We start from the raw sequence: 23,891 nt of genomic DNA on the forward strand, positions 1-23,891 counted from the left end.
CTCCTCCAACAGGCAAGTGCAGTAATCAAAGGAGACAGTTAAATACAGTTTATTGTAACTGTCTGCACCGCTACTTACCACAACACTGTGTGTAGCCACTGATGAAACAGGGAAGCGATGAACAACCTTATCTATGGTTTTACACAGCAGGTGTTGCCCAAACTCTGAAATACCAAGGGATGCTTTGGAAAATTGCCAAGGGGAGCAAAATGGCCACGCTTATTTTGCATCCCAATCAGGATTGATGTTTGAAATCAAATACAAGCCAGCCTCACGTTAGCTGGTCCTGTCATCTTCCTTGATTGTGGAATAAAAACTGTCTGAGTTCACTAAGGATGAACCCAAGCTGATCAGGTTGGTCCCGACACTGCAGTGAGAGGCAAAGGGTGTGGGTGGGCCTCCATTAAGGTTCTTTGGCTGCACTGTGTTGTACACCTGGCTTACAGACATATAATCACAGTCCTCGCTTTCCCTCCCATCATTTTTATTGTTTTGTAGCACTGTTCTCTATTACAGATGGGCTACACACATCACTACCGATACTGCATGCTGATCTAGCTAAAGGAAGCGTTTGTGGTTTGAAATGAGGTCTCCTCTCTTTATAGCTTAAAAATTGCCTCTTCTCTCATCCTTGATGAGTGTTCAATATCCTTTTATAGCTGCTGCCTGAAAAGCTGGGTCAAGTAATAGGTAGCACAGCCACTCAGCCTAACTCATGCATCTGGGCCTATTGTGACCATGCCATTTACAAAGACTAGCATCCAGGCGCCACAAATAAATGGAATGATGACAGACACAAGGGTCTGGGCATAGTTGCTGGGAGCCATAATTAAATGGAAACAGAAGCCCACTGATACAGTTATTGGAAAAATACCTGAAGGTTTTGCAACTAATGCATAGTTTATTTTTAATACACTTTTCCAGGGTAAGATTTGTCGTTTCCCGACAACACGTACTGCGATTATATGCGCACCCATGGGTGTATCATTTTTATCCTCAGCTGTCTCCTGCTGTGGTATGAGTCAGCCCTGTGTTTTGTTAACTATTCCTTTTTGATCATTCGATCTGACATCTAATTCATTATGAGCAATCTGCTTTCACCACCAGCAACCTTCTGTCTGCTGGATACAGATACCTATTAGTCCAGGTATCATTCACAGCTGGCAGTTTCTTAATGTCTGCAGGTTCCCCCAAAATCATGTAATTAAATAGGAGAACAAAAAGTCATTTTGCCCTAAAAATATACCTGGGCAGGGGGTAGGGAACTTATTTATATAAAACAATATTAAACTGGGTTTTTAAAACAAGGCATCCAGTATTCCATCAAGGAACTGGAGTACCCAATTAAAATGTAAGCAAACTAATTAGGCTAATATTGGAGGGGGAAAAAATCACCTCCAGAGTCAAAAGGGTTAGGAGTGGGGGAGAGGGTAATAATTCCACTCTTATCTCAGCCAAGGAGTTAAACTTCTTCTGTGTTAGCGAGAAGCCCACCTCTCAGTGAAGAGGAACCTTTCTGGAAGTAACTGAAATCAAAACCAAAATTGAAATTTTATCAGCACATAATGTGCTCTTATGACAAATTTAAAAACACAACAAGACCACCAAATTGCAATCCATATGAATAAGAGTTACATATACTGCTGTAAATGCATTGCAATTGATTGAATGCTGTGGTATATAATAAGTACTAAATGTTTATTTATTGGCTTCTCTATGGCACTCATCTTCCTGGCATTCGATTACCTCTCAAACATTAGCAAATATAGCCTCAACACAGGATGGGAATTACAATGGAGAATGTGCGGCACAGAAAATTCAAGAGATTTGAACACAGGGAGTCTGTGGCCAAGATGGGATTAAAACCCAGATCTTCCAAGTCCCAGTCCAGTGCTTTAACCACAAAGCCACCCTTCCTCTATCAATACTACTGCTATAAGCTTATATAGGGCCTTCTGGTGAAGTAAGCAAGTCTAATTATTCCCATTTTGTAGTTGGGTAAGCAGCGGTTTAATGGATTTACCCAAGGTCACTTGACAAGTCATTACTAAAGCGCACAGGAGGAGAGTGTTTCCCCATTACCCCACCCTTAGGCAAAACCCCCCAACTCAGGGAGGTTTATCAGTACCTGTGAGCCTGTTCTATTACTTGTGCATTGATATTGTGCTCTGCACTGTATCAGACACACGTAAAAAAAGAATTCATGCACTGTGCAGCTTATGCTCATTAGAAGTAATGTAGCTGGAGGTCAAATCACAATTAAAAACCTTTGTGTTTTGTTATTTCTCCAAATACAGAGACTGCCGTGAATTACTGTGCACTTATAACTAGAGGCCCCTACATTTTAAATTAAATTCCATTACAATTTCCCATTTTCTCCAGTAATCACACTCATATCCTCTTAAGAGTTATGGACACCACCAGACCATGCTTTTGTGTGCATGCATCATGTTACAGATACAGGCAACCTTAAGCTGCAGCATCTGTTTCCATGGCAATGGGACTGCATCAGCAATCCAATGGGTTTAGTTTAGGCCATCTACACACAAATCATTATTAATATCAAACTGAACTATGTCACCAGTAACCATGGTACCCACAGAGGAGGTCTCTGTGTCCCCTTTGTGCTGTAACATGCATCCTTCATGCATGACACAAAATGATTTTAATCCAATTAGTGCCGTGAAAAATAATATATTTAGAGGCAGCATTAACACATATTCAGCAAAGGGAGTTTACTTTGAGTCTCTCTAAGGAAGATTAGAACATGATGCTTGACAAGGATATTTTGAGTTCCAGTCTGAGCATATTGTAAGTTACTGAGGATCTGAAAACGTTCAATCACTGGGGGAGGGGGAAGTTACACACTCAACAAGTGGCTTATTAGTAAAGGCAAAACTGGCTGCTGTTTTAAAGATCCCCCTTTAATAGGTTTGATCACTCTCTGAGCAGCACACGGTGCATTGCTGCATCTGCACATTACCCCCCACCCACTGGCACTCAGCCAAATGTCTCAACTATAAAGTCTGTGCAAACACTGTTACTCTTCAGGCAAAACGATGAAGAATGCTCAGAGAAGATGTCCGCAAAGTGAGAGAATTAAAAATATACAGAAATGATGAAACCTGGTAACATCACCACTAAGGGAATTGCTATTTTTCAGGCTGCTATAACAGATGGCCACATAGTACAGTGCTATTAATATGGAAACTCTCATAAGGACTGAGATTTTAGTGACCATTCAGATAGAGGCCATTAGCACAAAGTTCACTGTATCTATTCGTATATAAATCAAAACATCAGCCCAGTGCCTCAGGACACAAGAGTTTGAAAGTGACCTTGGGAAGTCAACAAAATGCAGACCCTCATTACACATGGTCTTATGATTAGGGTGCAGGACTACGGGTCAGTGCTCTTGGGATCTATTCCCAGGTTGGACATAGACCTCCCAAAGTATCCTTGGAGAAATCACCTACCTGCCCTATCCCACAGTTTTCCTCAGCAGTAAAATGGGAGTGTGGGTATGCTGGAATAAACTACAGATCACATCGTGCATCTACTGGAAAATATATGAAGGATTTAAACAACCAAACCTATTAAAATCTTACATTGCTCCCAAAATCCCAGATATCTCCTGGACTGGAGCTTCAGTAAATTGGTTTCTTACTGTCAAGACTGTATTTAACATTTGTTTCCGTTAAACCACCACAAGAGTTCACTGCCCTCTTGTTATGACATTGAAGAGGTTGTCTAGTGACCATTTACAGCTCTATGCTGAGGAATGGTGTTCATGTACATCAGTGCAGAGGGGCTAACTGGCGACAAAATGGACAACATCTGAACTAAGATGCAAGCTACGTGTTGCTAGTTTAAGGAAACAAAGTTAAATTTGGGTTTCTGATGCTGGCCCCTTCAGAAGCAAATTCAAAAGGCTGAACCAAGCAAGAGCTTAAGCCAGAACGACCAAGACAGCACTCCCACTTCAGTCTGAAGTGTCACTCCTGCTTAGGCTTGTAAAAATATCCTGCCTTGCATCACTAGACCACAAGAACCTTCTCTCACTTGGTTTTCAGCATGAAATCTGATGAAGGCTGTAATGAGATATACCCAGATAGGAGCAGCAGCAGCACACAACTTCCCTGTCCCCTGAAGAAGAGACTGTTACTGTAGAAGCTCCTGCAGCATGATGCACAGATGAATACCTCTGTTGCCTGAGGCTTCATTACTCTTTGCTGCTTTCACGGCAAATGTAAAATGGCCAGGTTGTGAGCAGCAGGCCTTCACAAAAGAGTACAGATGTACGTGCAAGGCCAATTTGTACAAATACTATATGCACTGCATTATTTAGAACCAGGACTGGCTATTAATGGAGCTCTTAGTACAAGACACCATGATATTATGTGCACAATCCGCTGTGCAAGTCTATAAATAATTAACAGCCTTAAAAGAGAACCATTCTTATACCCGTTCATAAATCACTCTGCAGTGCAAAGTCATACAACCACACTTTTGTTGGAGCTGGGCTGCCTGACGGACAGGAATGCAAAATGGAAATAACTTTATTATGAAGACACCTCAAACCTGCTTGCCCTACATGCTATACCTTTTAAACTGGCTGTTAACATTTCAGCTCCCATTTCCTGCTCAGTTTTTTTATTCTACTTGGCATTTATGTCCTGCTTTTTCTTCTTCAAAGATTTGCACAACACTAACTGCTCCACAAAGCACCATCTGAGAGAAATACTATCCCTATTTTACAGATGGAGTAACTGAGGTAGGTAGATGAAGCACACTGTCCAAGGGCACTCAGTGCATCAGGGATGGGATGTGAAATCAAGACTGCATCTCAGTCTGACACTCAGACTACTCCCTTCTATTTTGCAAACCAAACACAATCAAAATTTTGCATTAAAATAAAATAAAATAAAAAAATGTGGCCCAGCTGAAAAGATAAAGCTTTACTTATTTAAAAAGTACACACAGTATTGCCAATCCCAACCATTTAATAATCATGACCCAAGGCCCAAAATTTCATGGGATTCGCTTAAAAATCTTGAGGTTTTAAGAAAGTCAGAAATTCTGGGTTATTTTTATTTATCTTTGGTTTCTGAGCTTTGAAGGTACATTCGGGTCACAGTTTCAAGCTTTTCTCCACAAATCCAATAGCTAGAAAGTTTCATTAAAAAAAATTACTGACATTCTCACAAAACATGACTCTAGGAGCTGGGGCTTTAAGAAAGACATCAAATACTGTGATACTCTCAATAAAATTGCAAGAGTTACATTCTAACCCCAGTCTAACATCACATATTGAGTCCTGCTCTTAGTGCTATAACCAAACCAGTTACTTAATATAAAATCAACCCTAATTTTCATGTTTTTGGAGCAAGGGACACAAACTGGTACTGATACAATGACTGCAAATATTACTTCATGTTTATGTAGCCCTTTTCAAACACTACATGCAGACAGTATTGCCAACTCTTGCAGCTCTATTGTCAGTCTTTCGATATTTGGTGTTTTTCCCCATTTCCTGGAGTTAAGTGATTATGTGAGACTCTCAGCTTTCATTTTAAAATAGTATGTTTCTCACCCTTATAGCTGCACAGAAAATCTTGAAAACATGACCCGAGTACACCCTAGTGGGCCCCCAAAAAACCCAAAACAAAACAAAATGGAAGACACTTAAAAACTGCATGATTTTGGGAGGCCGACTCAGGATCTCTGAGCACTTCCAATTGGCAATACTATGCAGATAGCAGGTTGAAAATGTGGATTTGGTTATGAGACCATTTTTTTGCTCTGAGAAAGGGACCTGCATTTCTTCTTCTGCTGCTGCTGTTGCATAACAGTACCAATAAGTGGCAACTGCCTTCAAAACAGAAACATGCAAATGACCATCCTCCAAATGGTGAAGTATCCAAAACAGATCAACTGCATCTTAATCAGTGGTATAAAAAGAAAAAAAGATTCAGAGAAAACAGATGACTTTTAGAGTCACTGTCAGATCTTGGGTGCTTTAATCTGTGCCATGCTAGAGACAGACTTTGAAAGACAAGCCAGCACTGGCATGGCATTGGAAGTCAGACAGATAACACAAACAGAAAGGGATCTGATTGACAGCGTGAATATCAAGTACTGGTTTGAGGCACAGGGTACATGAGGTAGCCCTGACAACTCAAAGATGTAGCATTAGTGAAACAAGCCACATTGGTAACAGGGAAAGTGAGTTCTCCTGTAGATGAGACGCAACGTATGCACAGGTTTCACCCACACTGTACCTGCCAGTGTTTCTCCCTGTTCTGCAGTGTCCAACATCCAGAGATGAAAGAGTAGCTCATTCTCCAAACCCATTCTGTCCTTTACCTATCTCCTGAGGCCGCAAACAAAGAGGACTGGCCAGGGCCAAATGCAGTGAAGGTTTTGTTGAGCTGGACTTCTGTCCACTAGAAATCAGACAGAATGCCAGGAATTCATTGCACAAACACACACTTAACTTCTTCAAATCCATTTTCAAGAACCAACAAGACTCTACTTGGCAGCTGCAAGCATCTCAGAGAATAGCCCCGCCCAGATGATGAAGACTGCCAAGAAAAAAAAATGACAACTGAAGATTGACAGAATTCACAGTATATATGGAGAAAGAAAAACAACAGAGTCAATACCAATCAAGCAGAGAGGAGCAGCACAAGTGAGATAAGATTCTCACCCTTGAAAGCACTGCCTGCTTTTCTGAGAACACAGCAAATTATAGATGTCGGAGGATCATTGCAAGTCAACGTGCAAAAGGGTCTGAGCAGAAGCCAAACTACGAATGAGCTAGCAAAAAGGAGCCTGCAGTGAGATGGAAAGAACATCAAGACACATCTGACTAGAGATTTCCTTCCATTAATCCAGCAGAAAGCCCATGAGATCAGGTAAAGCTAAATGAATCCAAAAGAACTAAAATATAAAACAAGGTCTGAGGTTTTCATAACTTAAATTTCCAGGACTGACTGCAAGTCTTGTCCAAATCATTCAAAAGGTGACACTGTAAAGACTTGCATCCACATAGGAAAAACTGTGATTGCCAAAGAATGACCTCAAATGAGATAGCAGATCGAGTATGAGGCTAGGAACTCTTAAATCCTATAACCATCTCAACTCTTTGGGGGCTTTGGACAAGTCATTTCCTCATTCAGTGTCCCCATTTGCAAAGTAGGGATAATAATCCTTATTTATCGGTATTATCAGGGTATGCTATGAGGAGTATTGTCCACACAATGCTGTGAAACTGTGTACTCCATGCCAGAGACAAGTTCTGGCACTTATTCTTTAATTCTATTTGGGAATTCTGGGTAAGTTGGGTTTTCATGTGCGAAGGCCCTTCATTATTGCTAGGTATCAGGAATGGCTAACAAATTATAGTGGCTGTTGTCTCAACTCAATAGCAAAATATACTGCATCACACTAGAAAGCAGTGGCCTGAATATTAAAGGCGGATGTCCCACTTTTGCTTTGGCTGAGCTGAGCTAAACTTGCTTCCTGACTAGCTTATTTAGTTCAGCCATAATCTTCTGTTTTCGCTTGGTGGTTTTGTTTTTCTTTTAACAGTTTTAAACAGCCACAATCTCAGCTGAACTTCCTGGCCAAGATGCTAATAGAGCCACTACTGGGCCACTTGACCATGAGCAATGGTGGGGCTTCAGGCTACAGCTGCTTTTGGACTCTATAGAAGTGCACCCTGGAGAGTTATGAGGCTTAATTAGCTAATATTTCCAAACTGCTTTGAGACTCTTGTATGAAAGGGCTGATTCTAAGAGGAGATAAGAGCCCCCAGAGTTCCTTGTGTTCTACACAATGTGCCTAGCAGAAACAGAGACTCTGGCCTCTAGGTACTACAAATAATCATTGTCTCCTTAATGGAGTGCCTTGCAAGATAAGGCCCATAAAGTGCCAAACAGAGTACCAAGTATTACGATTCTTAGTTTAAGGGATTCATGCGTCAGCTTCAAAAAACTTTCATCCTCAAAAGGCAACTGTCAAGGTCCAGAAGATGAAGAGGGAATGTTCTTCAAATATATGGTCTTCCAAGGAAGATCACAACCATCCTCAGGAAACTGCTTAGAGCTAGACAGGGCATGGTTATTTACAAAGAAAGAAAGTTATGAACACCGATTTTAAAATAAAATTTAATATCAAATGGAAATGTCTCCCTTCATCTAAGGGTCACAAGAGTGAGGACCTCTTGGAATCCCAGGGCATATGGGAACTCCAGTAGCAACTGGTATGGAGATGATAAATGGACTGCCCTTTACCTAACGATACAGTGATCTTTATGGTGAATGGGGTCAAGATAGAGCAGAATACAAACTTTTACGAAACAGCAAAAAAGATTCAAGATTAAAATGAGTTTGTTGAAGGTGGGTAACAAGAACACTGTCAATTCCCTGATAAGGATTAGGGACTCCTGAGAAGATGAAAAAGAGAATTAGAAAGATGTTTTAAACTGACAGCATGGTTTGACGTGGCAACAAATGAAAACAATGTTTGTAACCCTCAATTCAGATTTATTGTATTTTAAACACAAGTATTGTAAGCATTTTGTGTTGAAGGTCAAAGGAGGCTGGTTTAGACATTTTCTCACACTTGATTTCCTCTCTCCATGGAGAAACGTCCACTTTGGGATTCGGAACAGGAGTCTCCATAACCACTTGGTAGAGTGAGACATTTCACAAAGACCCTCAGAGATGGTAGTTCTACTTTCCAGACTTTGGCTTTTGAAGAGTTCTCTTGGGCTGTATCCCTCTTTTGCCAGGATCGGAATGTGCACTTCCCCACACCAGATTGCAGTTCCCCAAGCTCATCATGGCAACTTGTGCAAAGTTATTAGTCCTTGGTTACTAAGAGCAAATTTCACCGAGAGCACCTTCACGTTTGGCAGCAGGAGGTAGTTTTGAATAAAGCATGTATCACATTTCTGGTTTTTTTAGCAGAGAGAAACGCTGGTAGCATACAAAAGGAATGCTTGATATTATAGGAGACACATGAGACTTCAGTTTGAGGAGGCTTACACGCAAGCGCCAGAAGCTCCCTAGAAGGGGGGGGGGCACCAGCACCTGGACTGAGGCGCCGCCCCAACTCCGCCTCCTCCCCCAAGGCTCACCCGCTGCTTGCTCCTCTCCATCTCTTGCCCCAAGTCCCGCCCACTCACTCCTCTGTGGTAGAGAGGAGCAAGCGGTGTGCAGGGGCCACTTAGGGAAGAGGCGGCGCGAGGACAAGGCCACGGGGGAAGAGGCGGAGTGGGCCCACGGTCCGGGGACCGGTGCCTTCCCCCACTTCTTGGGAGCTTTGCTTCCAGTGCTCCTCCAAAGGGAGGTGACCCATGCCTCATCCATGGTGTTTTCCCTCCTGCATGGCCAGTGTTTTCTAGTGAGGTTTAACCTCCCCAAGCCTCTTATATGTGCTGCTCATGCTTGATATCTGCTCCCCTCAACCATCTTGTGGTTGGTTGGTGCTGCAGTCAACCATTTATCATGCGGGGGGGGAAGGAGGGAAATCACTGTTGTGATCTCATTTAAAAACAGATGGAGCATGTTGCAGAGAGATGATCTGGTCAAATCAAAGAACAATGTGAAATCAATATGAAAATGACACGAATAAAATAATGTCTTGAAAAGAGGTTTTGAGAATGATTTCAGTATTTTGCACTATTTTCTTAGTTCCCTGATTTATGCACCAGAATAAAGGAGATTGTTGCAGAAAAAGAGATTATTGGTTAGAAGTCTAGACTAAACAGATGGAATTTTTTCATATGGAGGGCAAATGAGAAAGAAATAAGACCATCATCAAGACATAGATGAGAAGAGAGCTGTACATACAGCAGAGGATTACCCTACCTGCCCTATTACAGATGCAACAAGACTTCCTGAACTGAACACGATGACAAGCATCATGCTAGAGATTCCCCATGGAAATACTTATATTTATAGAGTCTCAAATCTAATTGAGAAAAAACAATTTGGTTCAGATCTTCTAGTCTGCAAGCAGGTCAAGGATCCATTAAGCTCATTGCTGTAATATAAAATTAACTTATTTATTGAAGAATCTAAGTGCTACTCTGTGTACTGAAACCGCTGTTTTTGCAGAAAAGGATTCAGAAGCTGCAAAAGTGATGCTAAGGGGAAAAATGACAAGCCTCTAAGAAACTGGCCATTAATTCACTTCAGCCTTTGGAACTTTAAACATCAGCAGGGAACCCAGAAAATGTGAGAGATGCAAGATACTAAAGAGTACAGAAGGGACAATTTATTGCTGCCTTGGGCAGCCAATAGCACAGAAAGAGCCAAGAACTAGGATGCCAAAATCTCATCCTGTACACTTTTATTGTTCCTATCCACTGTGCATTTACCATACATCATCCTAAGAGAAGCAGCAGTTGTGAGAACTTTTTGTTCTCTGTAAGAACTGATCCGACTTGTAGCAAACTGAAGGGGAATCTTTCCAAGAGTTCCAACAGGAGCAGCTCCTTCAGAAGGTAAAGCGTGGCCTCTCCATACACTGTGTGAATAAGGAGGGGGAAAAAAGAAACAATGGAAATTCCTCTCTTTAAAAAAAACCTGCAACTGTTTTGGGCCTGACTTTGCAACCCTCACACAAGTAATGCCACGGGGTGAAAGTTTCAAAAGCATGTAAGTAACTTAAGAGCCTCACTACCATGCGATTTAGACACTTTTGAAAACGTTATCCATGGACTTCAACAGGCTACATTTATGCACAAAGCTTTACTTTGCTCTTAAAAGACCTGATTTGCATTTAACTTCAAGCTAATGAATAATTCCACCCCTACTCAGGAAAGCCACAAATCATATGCTTAAAGTCAAGCATGTATTTAAGTCTCACTGAAGCCAAATATACTCTTTATGAACAAAATTTCCTATAAATTACCACATATTTCACTTCTGCTGTGAAAAAAATGGAGATCTACCTCTTCTCTTACGAACTGGTATGATTATCATTCTAGTGCAGCATCTGTACAGTGCTCTGCATAACAAATGAAATTTAAAACTAGGCTCTGTGCTCCTAAGGACACATTTTAATAAAAGGAAAGAAAAGAATAATCCCTTCTCAAGGAGAGATGCTCAATATCTTTTCGGAACACAGAAAAGTCTCCCTCTGCATCATTCTGTCCTTAAAAATGGGCTTTACATTACTATATATTACATATAGACATCCCAGTTTGCTGCTCCCCCTGGAATATGCTCACCAACTATATGCTATAACTCACAAAAAAAACTTCTCCTGTGGGCTACAGATTCCAAAGGAATGAAAGAAAAGAAAAATAGTGATTCCTCTATAGCCAGACAAAAGGGTCTTATTAAAAATCACACTCTGAAAACATCTAGAAAAGTCTTTCGTGCTCTTTCCTGCTCCTTCTGAGTTAACATTCCCTGATTTATCTCTCAAAGGATAAAGCAGTGTTATTTTACAGAGGCAGTTAATGTCATGGGGACCACACCAATTCCCACTGAAGTGTATGGGAGCCTTTCCACTGACTTCAAGGGCAGATGGAATGAGCCCTTACAGAACAAGATTAAAGAAAGGGGAATTTAACCCTAACATTTTATTCCAAGGGTCTTTCAAAATATTTTGAGCTAAGATAGGTATTTTCTCTCCGAAGTGCTTATGTTCATTCTTAGAGATAGATTGTGCCTTGGATGAATTGTACCTTCAAGTATGTGGGAGTAAGAAACCTTCCCCCACCTTTATACCCTTCTGCAGGCTGGACCTTGGAGCTGGGACACAGAGTTAAACAAGTTCACTTACTGCCCTGCTGGGCAGTGAGTGGCTGGAGCCTTGGCTCCAATCACCTTCCAACCCACCAGCCAGTACAGCTGGGCTCGTGCAGGGGAAACTAATTTGCTGATGGGGCACAGTCCAGCAGCAAATTATGTCTGGCAAGGGGGCAGCAGGGGAGGGATATTGCTGGGATGGTGCATTTACACACCACCCCCCTTGCTCAAGCCAGTGCCAAAAGGTAGAATCTAGACCTTACACACATCACCTGATAATGGTTTCAGGCAATTAAATGGAATCATACGCTGTGCTAATCCGATAAAATCTTGTTTATGGCTTCTGAGAGAACATCAGCAGAATTCCATTAACTCAGTGGTCCCCAATGCGGTGCCCGCAGGTGCCATGGCGCCCGCCGGGGAATCTATGTGCGCCCACGTACTGGCCAGCAGACAAGCATCCACCGAAATGCCACCGACAAGCAGCGTCATCCAGAGGCGTCGCCACCGAAATGCCGCCGACAAAAAAGGTTGGGGACCACTGCGCTAACTAAACGTTCCACCATCAAAAGACATTAAACCTGGCAGCAATTTTGATTCAACAATATTGTTCACCTGACGACATATCCCATAAGAATGGCTATAATGGGTCAGACCAATGGTCCATCTAGCCCACTATCCTCTCTTCCCACAGTGGCCAGATGCTGCAGAGGGATCACACAGAACAGGAAAATTATCAAGTGATCCATTCCCTGTCATCCAGTCCTGCTTCCGTCAGTCAGAGGTTTAGAGGCACCCAGAGCATGGGGTTGTGTCCTTGACTATGTCGGCTAATAGCTATTGATGGACCTATCCTCCATGAACTTATCTTTTTGAAGCCGGTTATACTTCTGGCTTTCACAACATCCCCTGGCAACGAGTTCTACAGGTTGACTGTGCATTGTGTGAAAGAAGAGCTAACCTTTTGTTTTAAGGCTGCTGCCTATTAATTTCAATGGGTGACTACTAATTCGTGTGTTATGTGAAGGGATAAATAACACTTCCTTATTCACTGACTCCACACCATTCATGATTTTATAGCCCTCTATCATCGCCCAAATCATCTTTCTTCTAAGCTGAACAGTTTCAGTCTTTTTCATCTCTCCTCAGACAGAAGCTGTTCCATACACCAGATCATTTCTGTTGCCCTTTTCTGTACTTGTTCCAGTTGTTGTGTATCTTTTTTGAGATGGGGCAACCAGAATGGCATATGGTATTCTCCCCAACAAAGAGCATGCTGAATCTCTCCCACTAATGAGATCATTCTTCAACGGGTTCCTTAGCCTGCTGTTACATTTGCATAGCTAATATGTTTCCCCTCTTAGTATGATTTTTATTTAAACATCTAATCCAAATGTGATAGAAAAAGTCATGAGAAAATAATTATATGACATTTTTCAAAACAATTTTAGCTTCAGGAGAAGCTACAGAGAAATTAAGCCCCCTGAGAAAATGTTTACTCACTTATGCTAATATTAAGTTACAAATCCATTTATCAATTTATATACGTACTCAAATATTTTTGCCAGAAAAAAGAATTCCTTTGGTAATATTGAAGAATATATATTATGCTGTGCACTGCTTGGTAGTCAAGTCTAGCAATGAATTATTCTTTTTCTTTTTCTTTTTTTTTAGAGGGGGGCACTGTAAAAATAAAAATCACAGTATAATAAAAATAATTTCTCATATCTGGAATAATTTGTCACCATTTAATGCTGTTCATTTTAGGTCCCAATCCAGCAAAGCAGTTAAGCACATGCTTAAATACAAGCCTCTGGAGCAGTTCCACTGAAATAAAAATGGAACTGCTCTGTGTGCTCAGAGTTAGGCATGTGTTTTGCTAGATTGAGGGCATTTTTGCATTTTCTTCAGCTTTATGGGCAATGAAACTAGATGGGCAATTTCATTTCCTTGTTAGTAAATTTCACTGCTGGGTTTCTCATGTACCATCCTAAGGCTATTGTTTTTGGATTTCCATTTTTAGGAGGGGGAGCATGGATGATTGAGATTACAAAAACAAACATTTTGTTTTCTATTTTTTTAAAAAGAGATGAAAACATTTACATTAGATTTAATAAAAACTAAATGTTGTGCCTAAACTAAGATGACAGGATCTGTGTGCTTACATATCATTATTAAAGAAATAGTATGTAAGACATGTGCTAAGCTATTTTTAGTTTACCTTTTGAAAGTTACAATGAACTAATATTTCCACATAAAAATTAAGGTCCAGCGCTTCCCTACATAGGAATAACCTACCCAAGGTGTGATACTGCCCAAGTTTGTACTAGATCTGTTTACTTCCAACTCTCTTTCAAGAGAGGAAGTTTTGCCAGTTTAAGGACAGCAGGATCCAGCCTTTAACTTGAAAGAAGATGGTCAAATAAATTTTAAAAGCAAAACTGCATTAAAAAAAAGTTAGCTGAAAAGTCTGCCGGAAACGCCAGATCACTATGTTCTTCATCAAGACATCACTTTTTGCACAGGAAGTGAAGACCAAAATACCATTTGTGTAAATCAGTGTGGGCCCATCACTATGTCTGTTTGAACCATTACTAACCTGTATCATGTACAGCTGGGCAATCCGATACTCTTCCACACTCATTGGAATTGGAATACGATATTCCTTTATAAGCATCTTGAAGTCCAAGCCTTTTTGTCAGTTCAGAAATGCAATCCAGATATTTCTAGTAGAGTCTCCTTAAATAATGGTAAATGAGTGCATTGAGGACCCCTGAAATAAAAACAGAGAGATGCGATTATTTTCTGCACTGATTAAAAGTAATAATTTATTCTCCAGAGACATTAATTTATCTTAAAACAAGAAAGAAAAATCCCTTGATTGTTACTCTGGAACTGGTATCAAGTTGAACAGACTCTTTTAGAAGAATTTTGATTTGCTACAGGGGACACCCTCAAAGCTATTGCCCTAGGGTCCTTTGCCACCATATCAAACAGATTTTTATATGTAACATCTCCACCGCTGAGATATGACACAGCTGAAAATGAAAAAGTGAAGCTTTTGTTGTAGGACAATAATGTATCTCTCCAATGTCAGTGACACATCAGAGATGTAGCCACTCAGAGACATCAGATCTTCTTATCCTCTTACATGATTGCTCTGCAGCTGACAAAAGAGACTAATTAGGAGACTTCCTCAGCCCTCGGTAACACCACATTGGAGAACTTAAATTGGACTCTAACAAAGAGGTCTGTAAAAACGTACTTTTCTTCCCATTATTATTAACAGCATCCATTCTCTTTTCCCTCCAATGAAGTCCAGGGATTAAATCCTCCCTCCATTGAAGTTAATGGCAGAACTTGTTTTACACACCCATAGCATAAGTTAACAGCATTAGATCAAACTTCAAGTCAGAAAAGAAGTCCTATAATACACAGCTTCTGTGCAATTTAAAAGAAAATAGGACTGATCGACACAGAGGGCTAAGAGAGCAACTTTCGGAGTACTTCCAGGACACGGCAGACGAGGGATGGTGGCTGTAGCAGTACTAAACATAGAAATGGAGAGAAGAAAGGTGAGGAGAGGAGAGAGCATAGAACACTGAATCGTGACTGCAAAACTCCCTCTGGCAGTCAGACCTGTAAATCTTTCTAGTAGTCCCAGGGGCAGATTATCCAAGATAACACCAACCTTAGCAGCATTACGGGATAACATTGTCACTAGAATAAATGATTTTTAAAAACAGTTTCCCCAGCACATAAACCCCAAATGCCTTTCCTTCTACAGAAAGCATACAGGCCTCTTGTCACATCTGCTTAGTGAAACTGTTCCGATATAATTCTCACAAAAAAACAGAGGAAAAATTCCTTTATTGTGTTTACAAGGAGGCAGAAAAAAAGCTGTACAGGGGACCTTAAAACTTTTGAGTGATTGACTTTCTAACCTGAATAATGTTCTTTTAACCTAGATTTTTGTATCTGGTTACATTATATATTTTTTTTTTCATAAAAGAACATCTAATGGAAAAGCAGAGAAAAAATTGTTTAATGACTCATTCACAGGGTGGGCAATTTCAGAATCTTACACTTGCTTACAGAAGTAACAGGTTTCAGAGTGGTAGCCGTGTTAATCTGTATCAGCATAAACAACAAGGAGTCGTTGTGGCACTTTAGAGACTAACAAATTTATTTGGGCATAAGCTTTCGTGGGCTAAAACCCACTTCATCAGATGCATGGAGTGAAAAATACAGTAAGGTGTGTGTGTGTGTCTACCCCGATATACCACGAATTCGGATATAACGTGGTAAAGCAGATGTCCAACTTGACTGCTTTGGCCTCGTTAGCACTACAAAAGTAATTTTCCCTCTACTGATACTCACCCCTTCTTGTCAACTGTTGAGAATAAGCCACTTACACCTTAATTGAATTGGCCTCGTTAGCACTGACCCCACACTTGGTAAGGCAACTCCCATGATGAAGTGGGTTTTAGCCCACGAAAGCTTACGCCCAAGTAAATTTGTTAGTCTCTAAGGTGCCACAAGGACTCCTCGTTGTTTTTACAGAAGTAAGATACTGTAGTTATACAAAAGAAACAACATGCTTCTATAAGGTGTACCTCCATTTCTCATTTCAAAATCAGGTGAATATTGGTTTGCATTATTTATTGTGTATATTTAGAAAGTTAGAATAAGCTGTTCTACCACTAGACAAGATTTTAACTCCCTCAAACAAAACAGAGGAAGTAAAAATTGTTAATGTTTCCATACTCAAAGAACGAAACACGTACTTTTAATCTGAATGATTTTAGATTAATGAAAACAACAAGAACTCCATGTAAAGTCTCCATGAGAATGCACACTGTATGACTCCTGTAACAGCTGCTGTGACTGATGACAATCTGGCTGCTGTCCCTGAAGAGAAGCAATCTTTAGAAACGCGAAGGTGCAGTACACGGAAAATAAAGGCATCCCAATTTCAAGATTGATACCACAGAAAAACTATGTGCACCAGGGCAAAAAATTTGGTAAACTTACTGTAATAACTCCAAGAAAAGCCTGACTGAGTTCTCCAACCTTGTCAAAGGATTCCACCCACGCTAAACGTTAGCTTCCAAAGTCACGTTTTTGTTAACAGAGGGCCAGAGCTGTTCAGTAGAGTGAAAGCACAGTCCACTAGCTCATTATACAGCAAGATGCCTGCCTAGCTTAATACAGATAATACATTAAATCCTAAAATTTGCTTTAGTGATAATGATCCCACAAAAGCCACATGATCTAGTGAATTAAGCCGAGGGCAGGAAGCCTGGGAGCACTGACTTCCTGTCCCACCGCTCTCACTGAGGGTCCCTAAAAATACTTGGCACTTACACCGCACTTTATTGACATTAAATAAAGCTTGGCGATACTAAATGATATGCCCAAATCACAGAGTACATGAGCATCAGAACCAGGATTAGAACCCAGGCTCCTCCTCACTCCTGTCTTGTGCCTAAACCACATTGTGCCATGCCAAGAAGCACTCTCTTATAAGCAAGTTTAGGCCCAATCCTGCAAACACCTACACACATTCCTGAGTTTATGCAATGGGAATATTAACACTTAACACACTTGTGTAAGTGTTAGCAGGATGGGGGTGGAAGGTTGCTGGGATATTTACATAGGGGCTCTAAGTCTTTTTTATTATTATTTTTATTATTAAGGTTTGTTTTATTACCTCCCCTATCTCACTGCTCACTGACTTGCCCAGAATAATTACCCGTCTGGCACTGAATTTTAAATGTATTTTTTTCATTTTTAATTCTGTTTCATGGCATTTTATTGCTTTTAAATTATTATTATTATTCCTGTCAGCACAACCCCAGGGAAAATTTCCCTGACATGACAGACCCTGCGGGGAATACTTCTGTCAAGACAACCCCCGACACACACGCGTGTGTGCACTCTACCAAAAGAATTTCTCTGGCAGGCTAATCCACTAGGAGAACATTCCAGAATGGGGTGTGGATAAGCTTAAGAGGCTTTTCATTAATGTTATGGAACAAAGCAATAATATTTAATAGAGATAGGCCCTGAACACCACCCTGCCCCCAAGATCAGAACATATCTGACCTTCCAAGGAGAAGCTGGCATTCGAACTTTTAAAGCAGGAGGTTTAACATAACGTTTGGCTGCTTGTGTGGGGTGGAACAGTTCAGTCTATGTAGTGATCTTTTAAAATTTAAGTTAAAATCTTTTTCAGATGCTTTGAAATGGTGTCACAGGCACATTGGTTGCATCCATCACCTGCCTGTCTTCGCGTGCTTGTTAAAAACAGGGTATTTCAGTTGATTATAAGAGATGAATAAAACAAAAGAGCATCTTAGGAGCAATAAAATGGCAGGAAACGGGTATTGGGATGAAAAAAAAGTGTTTATAATTCAGTGCCAGACAGGTAATAAATAATAATTCAGACAGACTCAGGCAACCAAGACACAAGATGGTTTATTTTACTGCATCCATTTAAAAACAAAAAAAGGCCCAAGGGCCGCAAGCACATACAGTAGCAGCCACCAGCAGGCTCAACTTGCACATGGTCTTTGAGTGTCAGGCCCCCCTTGAATAGCCTGTCTTGGTTACAGAAATGGGCAGCGATCTAGCTCACATCTCAGTTTTTATGAGAGATGAGCAAGCCCTCGCTGCAAAGTTCCCTTCCAGGTGTGGCCTTTCCAAAAGTTCAGTGAGTTCAGAGCCACGGTTTTGGTTTGGCCCAATATGTGACTGACAAGTCTCCTGTTGCCTAGAACCACCAAGCACTCCACAAAAGAGCAGGACCAGAGGATCCGCCCATCTGGACTGTACTTTTCTGAATTCCTCCTGTGGCTCTGTTCCACTGCTTGGGTCCCATCCTGCACTTAAGGAAGCTTGCCATGGCAGATGCATACACATCCTCCACAAAACATAGTCTAAAGAAGCAACTACCCTTCTGAAGGAAACTGAGCTGAAATGCCAGATTTCATTTTCAACTTCAAGCTATGTGTGCCAGTCAGCCAATGTACCCAGGATTAGGATCAGCAGCTTGGTCCTGAGGGAGGGACACCAAGCACTCGGCACACATAAAGCAAATTTTTAAGTCAGTCTGAGTTAAAAAAATATGGAAAAATGTGGAGTCTGGGCTGCCTTTAACCTGAAAAATAGCAACCTGTGTCAAACATTGCAGTGTGACTTAGTGGCAACCCAGGAAAACGCATTGTATTGGGAAGGATAAAATATGGATATGGTCCAGATTCAGATGTGAGATATATCCATGCAAATTGGGAGTTAATGCACTGAATCAGCAGTGTTATTCCCAATTCACACTGATGGACAGCAGCTGTCCTTGTAAAGACATTTTGATGGTCATAGATAAGCAGATAGCATGACCTTGGTATTTGCAGTATTCCCAGTACCAAGTATAGTCAATACTGCATATACTGCACGGAGGTAATGTTATCTCAAGCAAAAACAGAAAGCTTTTAAGGGTGACCACCAGTGAGAGAGCAGAACAGGGCTCTAGAGCAGGGCTGTCAACAGTCTGTGAACTGGGATCAATTAAAGTTTATTCATAGTCTGTGGGCCAGGTCTACACATGTATAGACTAGCCCAATCCACTGCTGAAACCCCACTGCTTAAAGTGGGGGGTTGTGCAAAGAGGTGGAATATGGCCATTAGGTTGCAACTGAGGGCATCATTTCAAGAGTGGCTCTGGATTTTGGCTGTCCAACTTCAGGCATCTTTGGCCTGATTTTCCAAGGCGCTGATAACCTGCAGCTCCTGGAGGGCACTAAAATCTGAGACACTCAAAGCTAGTTAGTAACATTCAAAAGCTGTGCAGTGGAGGGAAATAGTGATACAGGGCATTTTTAGGCCTACTGCTATTTGGCTATTCGTATATGCCGTTACTCCTTTGTACACAGAACTGCAGTAACTATTTGCATATATGCCAGGCGCATAATTTTATACTTCAATTATTTTGAAGTCAGGCTCTTAAAGCATCGTACTTGGGCTTCAGAGTTAATGCCCCACTGAGATGAGTCAAGTCAGTGCCACCTCTGAACTATAATTTCAGGCTTTCTGAAGACACCCCCCCTCACTTCATTGAGTTCTGATTGTAAAGGTTTCCTTCACAACAAAAGGCTTGGAAACTTCCATCTAAAAAGAAAAAAAGATTAGATTCAGCCGAATCCAAATCCATCAGCAGATGCATCTAATCACCTCAATCCAGCCCACGTATCGGTTGTTTGACACCAGAGGTTTGAGATGTGACTGCCACAGCCTCCTTGGCATTAAATGACGCTTCAGAGACTGCAAAAGGGCTTTACTGAAGGACTGATGACAACTGAAACCTTGTAATTAGGGAATAAGATTTAATGAGTGCTGAGACTATTAATGGCAGATACTTAAACATCAAAAGTCCTGAAGGCCAAACCCTGATCAAGCTGAAGGGATGACCCTAAAAGGTCTGGGTTGAGGATTATAACAAAAAACAACATTTTTTTTTTTTTTTTTACTGTCTTCTGGCTGTTCAGCTTGTCAGATGGGTCCAATGTGGGAAAACCAATCACCGTCTGGTAAATTCAAGCTATAAATACCCATTATTGCTGTACCCCCAGCTGGGCTGCTACAAGCTCTCCCAGCTGTCACCTCAACAACTCATTTCTGATCAGCTAATATTTTCTGAGAGCTGCCTCTGCAGTACACAGAGCTGAGCTAGGACTGAAATGAGCTAAACAGCGGAAGCAATAGATGCCCCATGCTGAAACTAATATTAAACATATTCATTAGGGGAGAAATAAATCCTAAAAGCATAAAGCAACAGAAAATAGCTTTTCTAGCTGCAGGTATGAGCTTTATCCCACACAATTAGAATTAAAAGGTGTAAAGGTACACAGACAGGTACACCCAAGATGTTTATTTTATTATTAATACCTAGCTCTTACATAGCACTTTTCATCTGTAGAACTCAAAGCACTTTATAAACATGGTCAATATCATTACCCCTATTTTACAGATGGGGAAACTGAGGCACACAGAGGGCAAGTGACTGATTCAAGTCAACTCACAGGAGAGCTGGGAACTGAACCCAAGTCTCCTGAGTACTAATACAGTGCCTTATCCACTAGGCTATACTACCCACCTACTAGGTTAAGAAATGGCTGTGACTGAATTTCCCTCCCTTCCCTGCGAAACAGCCCGCTCCCCCAAAGATCCCACTATTTAAGACTATCAGTGTTCATAACTCAAGTACGAATTAGTTTTCCTCAAAATATCTTCACACAATTATGAAATGAATGGTAGTTAATAAGGAAACAATGGTAATATGCAATACAAACAAATCAACTAAATAATACTGAAGGGGTTTGTAAAGGTGTTACCAAGAGACCATTTAAAAATTCCATGTCCCTTGTGCTCTGAGCCCCTCTTTAGCTTCGGTATGGTTTCTTTATCCCCTGAAATGACCTCTTCGTGAAGAGAGTGATATTTAGCATTTGGATCAGTCCTGTGTCCCCCCTCCACAATCCCCACAAAAAAGTCTGTCCCAACTGCATTAGAATGTTCATTCTAACCACCACATTTCAAGGAGCTGTCCCCTAAATTGTTTTTCTTTTAAAATCCTATCAATCCAGTAAGAGGTCCCTGAGGGGAGAGTGAGCAGGAAGGCAGATAGTACCACACCCCATCCCAACTCTATCAAGACTACAAACACTACAAGTGGTACACAGATATACCAACGCTGCTGAGAGAGATGGTGTAAGGGTCCTAAGACCAAAGTTAATTTTGCTAAGGGCTACTTCATTCGGGGAAAAATACTGTTTACAAGGGCTTGCTGAAGAACATGTGAACATTGTGCAATTTTTAAAAACGTGACACGTTATGCACGAGCAAGTAGATTAGTTCATGTAACTTTCACATTAGAAGTTGAAAAAACACATTTCTGCACAATAACTTTGTGACTACTAGGGTTGTTATAAACACCTACTCCTGAAAGTAGTTAGCGTTAAAAATATTTTTCTATATTTCTTCAGTTGGTCCACCTTATGTATTTGACAGCACTTTTTGTATAGATAATCTCCGTTTTCATATATAGTTATATAGCAAAAAATAAACTAATTAACTGGAAATATCCATATAAACATCAGGGAGCAGAAAAATCCTTCAAACCAGCATGGTGTGAATTATACATGTTTAAAGGGATCTGTCTCAGCAAATGATATTTTTGGAAATTAGTTTACAAACAATTCAGGTTGATAATGTCCCTTCAAAAAAAAAAAACAAAAAACCCAAAAACCCAACTCAGTTTCAAAATTTGCCTTAGATCACATGTGAAAATCAGTTGGGTCCCTACCCAACATTTGCCCACGACACAGAATCACCAAACAATTTGACACAATCCAATACCTCCCCGGAGTGGTGTGTTGAATGCAGGAATGGGTTAAGGTGCATTGGAAGAGCTGCGAGGGGAAAAGGCTGCAGAATGCCTGCATACACCATATCTGTCTCTAGCCTGCAGTACAATTAATCCCACACTTTCAGGAATATAAAAGAGAAAAACAAAAGGAGGTGTGGGCATGTGTGGTTGGTGATGCTATTAAGATGCAAAGCTCAGAACAAATTCACTCAGATACAGAACGTGTAGATAATGGTGCATTGGGATGAGGACACAGACCAGAAGACAACGCAAGGCTTGAAGAAAACATTAAGAGAAAAAGCTGAGTTTACAGTACTTAATCTTTTTTCCATTATTAGATGCAATTTGACGTCACTTGTAGAATTTAAGAGCCCATTGTAAAGCCAACGTTTATTACAACAGAAGGATGGAATCAGTCCAAATTCAATACAACTGCACTGTGGCTATTAAATCTTGTTATAGTTCACTGGGCAGCCAAATACTGGCTTGCAGCAAAAAAATGATTCATGAAACATTTTTTAATATGAAGCTACAATACAGTATCTTATAACCATTTCCATTTACTCTATTCCTGCGACATCTGGGTACAGGAATATTGCGTTTCTTTCTTTCTATTGTATTAATGATGCTAGAGTGTGAGCTCCCCAAAGTGCTCAGTTCGGCTTTTGGCATTCTAACTCCAAGGGGATTTAATAGCAGGGAAGTCCATTAGCCGAATGGTAGTTGGAAAATTAATGTTTAAGGTTACGCTGTGCCTGGAGGTTACGAAAAAATGAAATAAAGAGAGACATTAAAAACCTGCGATGCATAGTGAAGTCATGGATCAGTTTAGGGGAAAAAAATAAAATAAGCTATAATTCCCCCTCTGCTGTTGTTTAGAAAAAATGGATATAAAAAGGAACACATCTGAGATTAAATGATAAATGCTTCCAAATGGCCTTTATTGTATGCACATTTCAAGCAACAGTCACAAAAATGTCACGAGCGCCCTGATGGAAGGCTTGCAGCAGAGCGACTCTAGTCAGGTTCTTGCAGGCTCAGCTCTGCGGAAGAGAACTACGCAGACCCCACTCTCTCAGTACTGTTCCTCGCCTGCCTCCCTCCGCATCATGTTGCTAAAAATAACTGGATACAAAAATATATATGAGCAGCATTAAGAGAACGGTAACTGCAGGGGGTTGCTGTAAATAGGCATCGCAAACCTGAAGGGACACAGTAAAGGGGGGCATTTTTGCATCTGTTCCATGGTAAATCCAATGGCTGTGGACTGTTAAGAAACTGCCATCTGGAAGCCTGTGCAATTTGTGGGCAGCACCTAGGGAGGTGTGATGCCTGGCCAAGAATGCTTCGAGATGGCTTTTCTGACTTTGGGTACGCAGCACAACAGCTGCTAGTGTATTTCCCTATGCAGGCAGACATGTATTAGCTCTGCTTGAGCTAGCACCTCCCAATAGCAGTGTGACCTCGAGCTAGCTGCCCTACTACAATCCCACCGACCCCCTGGGTACGTACTCAGGTAGCCAGCCCGAGCTGCTGTCCAGACCTCCACAGCCACACTGCTATTTTTAGGCACTCGCTTGAGCTGTCTGCCTACACCTCCCAGCTGCTGTGAAGACATCCCCTAAGATGGCTATGGAAGAATCTATTGCTCCTACACGCTTCAATTAAAGAGCTTTTGTGGGGGCCTCTTGGAGGAG

At 41.0% G+C, this 23,891-nt stretch overlaps 1 protein-coding gene across 9 annotated transcripts in view; it reads right to left on the reverse strand.

Annotated features, from left to right (window-relative positions):
* The window catches only part of PITPNM2 (phosphatidylinositol transfer protein membrane associated 2), a 205,022-nt gene that overhangs the window by 92,607 nt on the left and 88,524 nt on the right, over positions 1-23,891 (reverse strand). For all 9 annotated transcript variants that reach the window (XM_034791626.1, XM_034791625.1, XM_034791623.1 and 6 more), the window contains one exon: positions 14,371-14,544. In XM_034791626.1, the coding sequence (XP_034647517.1) occupies positions 14,371-14,448 (78 nt within the window). In that variant the 5' untranslated portion in view covers positions 14,449-14,544. The remainder of the gene's footprint in view (positions 1-14,370; positions 14,545-23,891) is intronic.

This window comes from Trachemys scripta, chromosome 15 (genome assembly GCF_013100865.1).
Source record: "Trachemys scripta elegans isolate TJP31775 chromosome 15, CAS_Tse_1.0, whole genome shotgun sequence".
Lineage (NCBI taxonomy): Eukaryota > Metazoa > Chordata > Testudines > Emydidae > Trachemys > Trachemys scripta.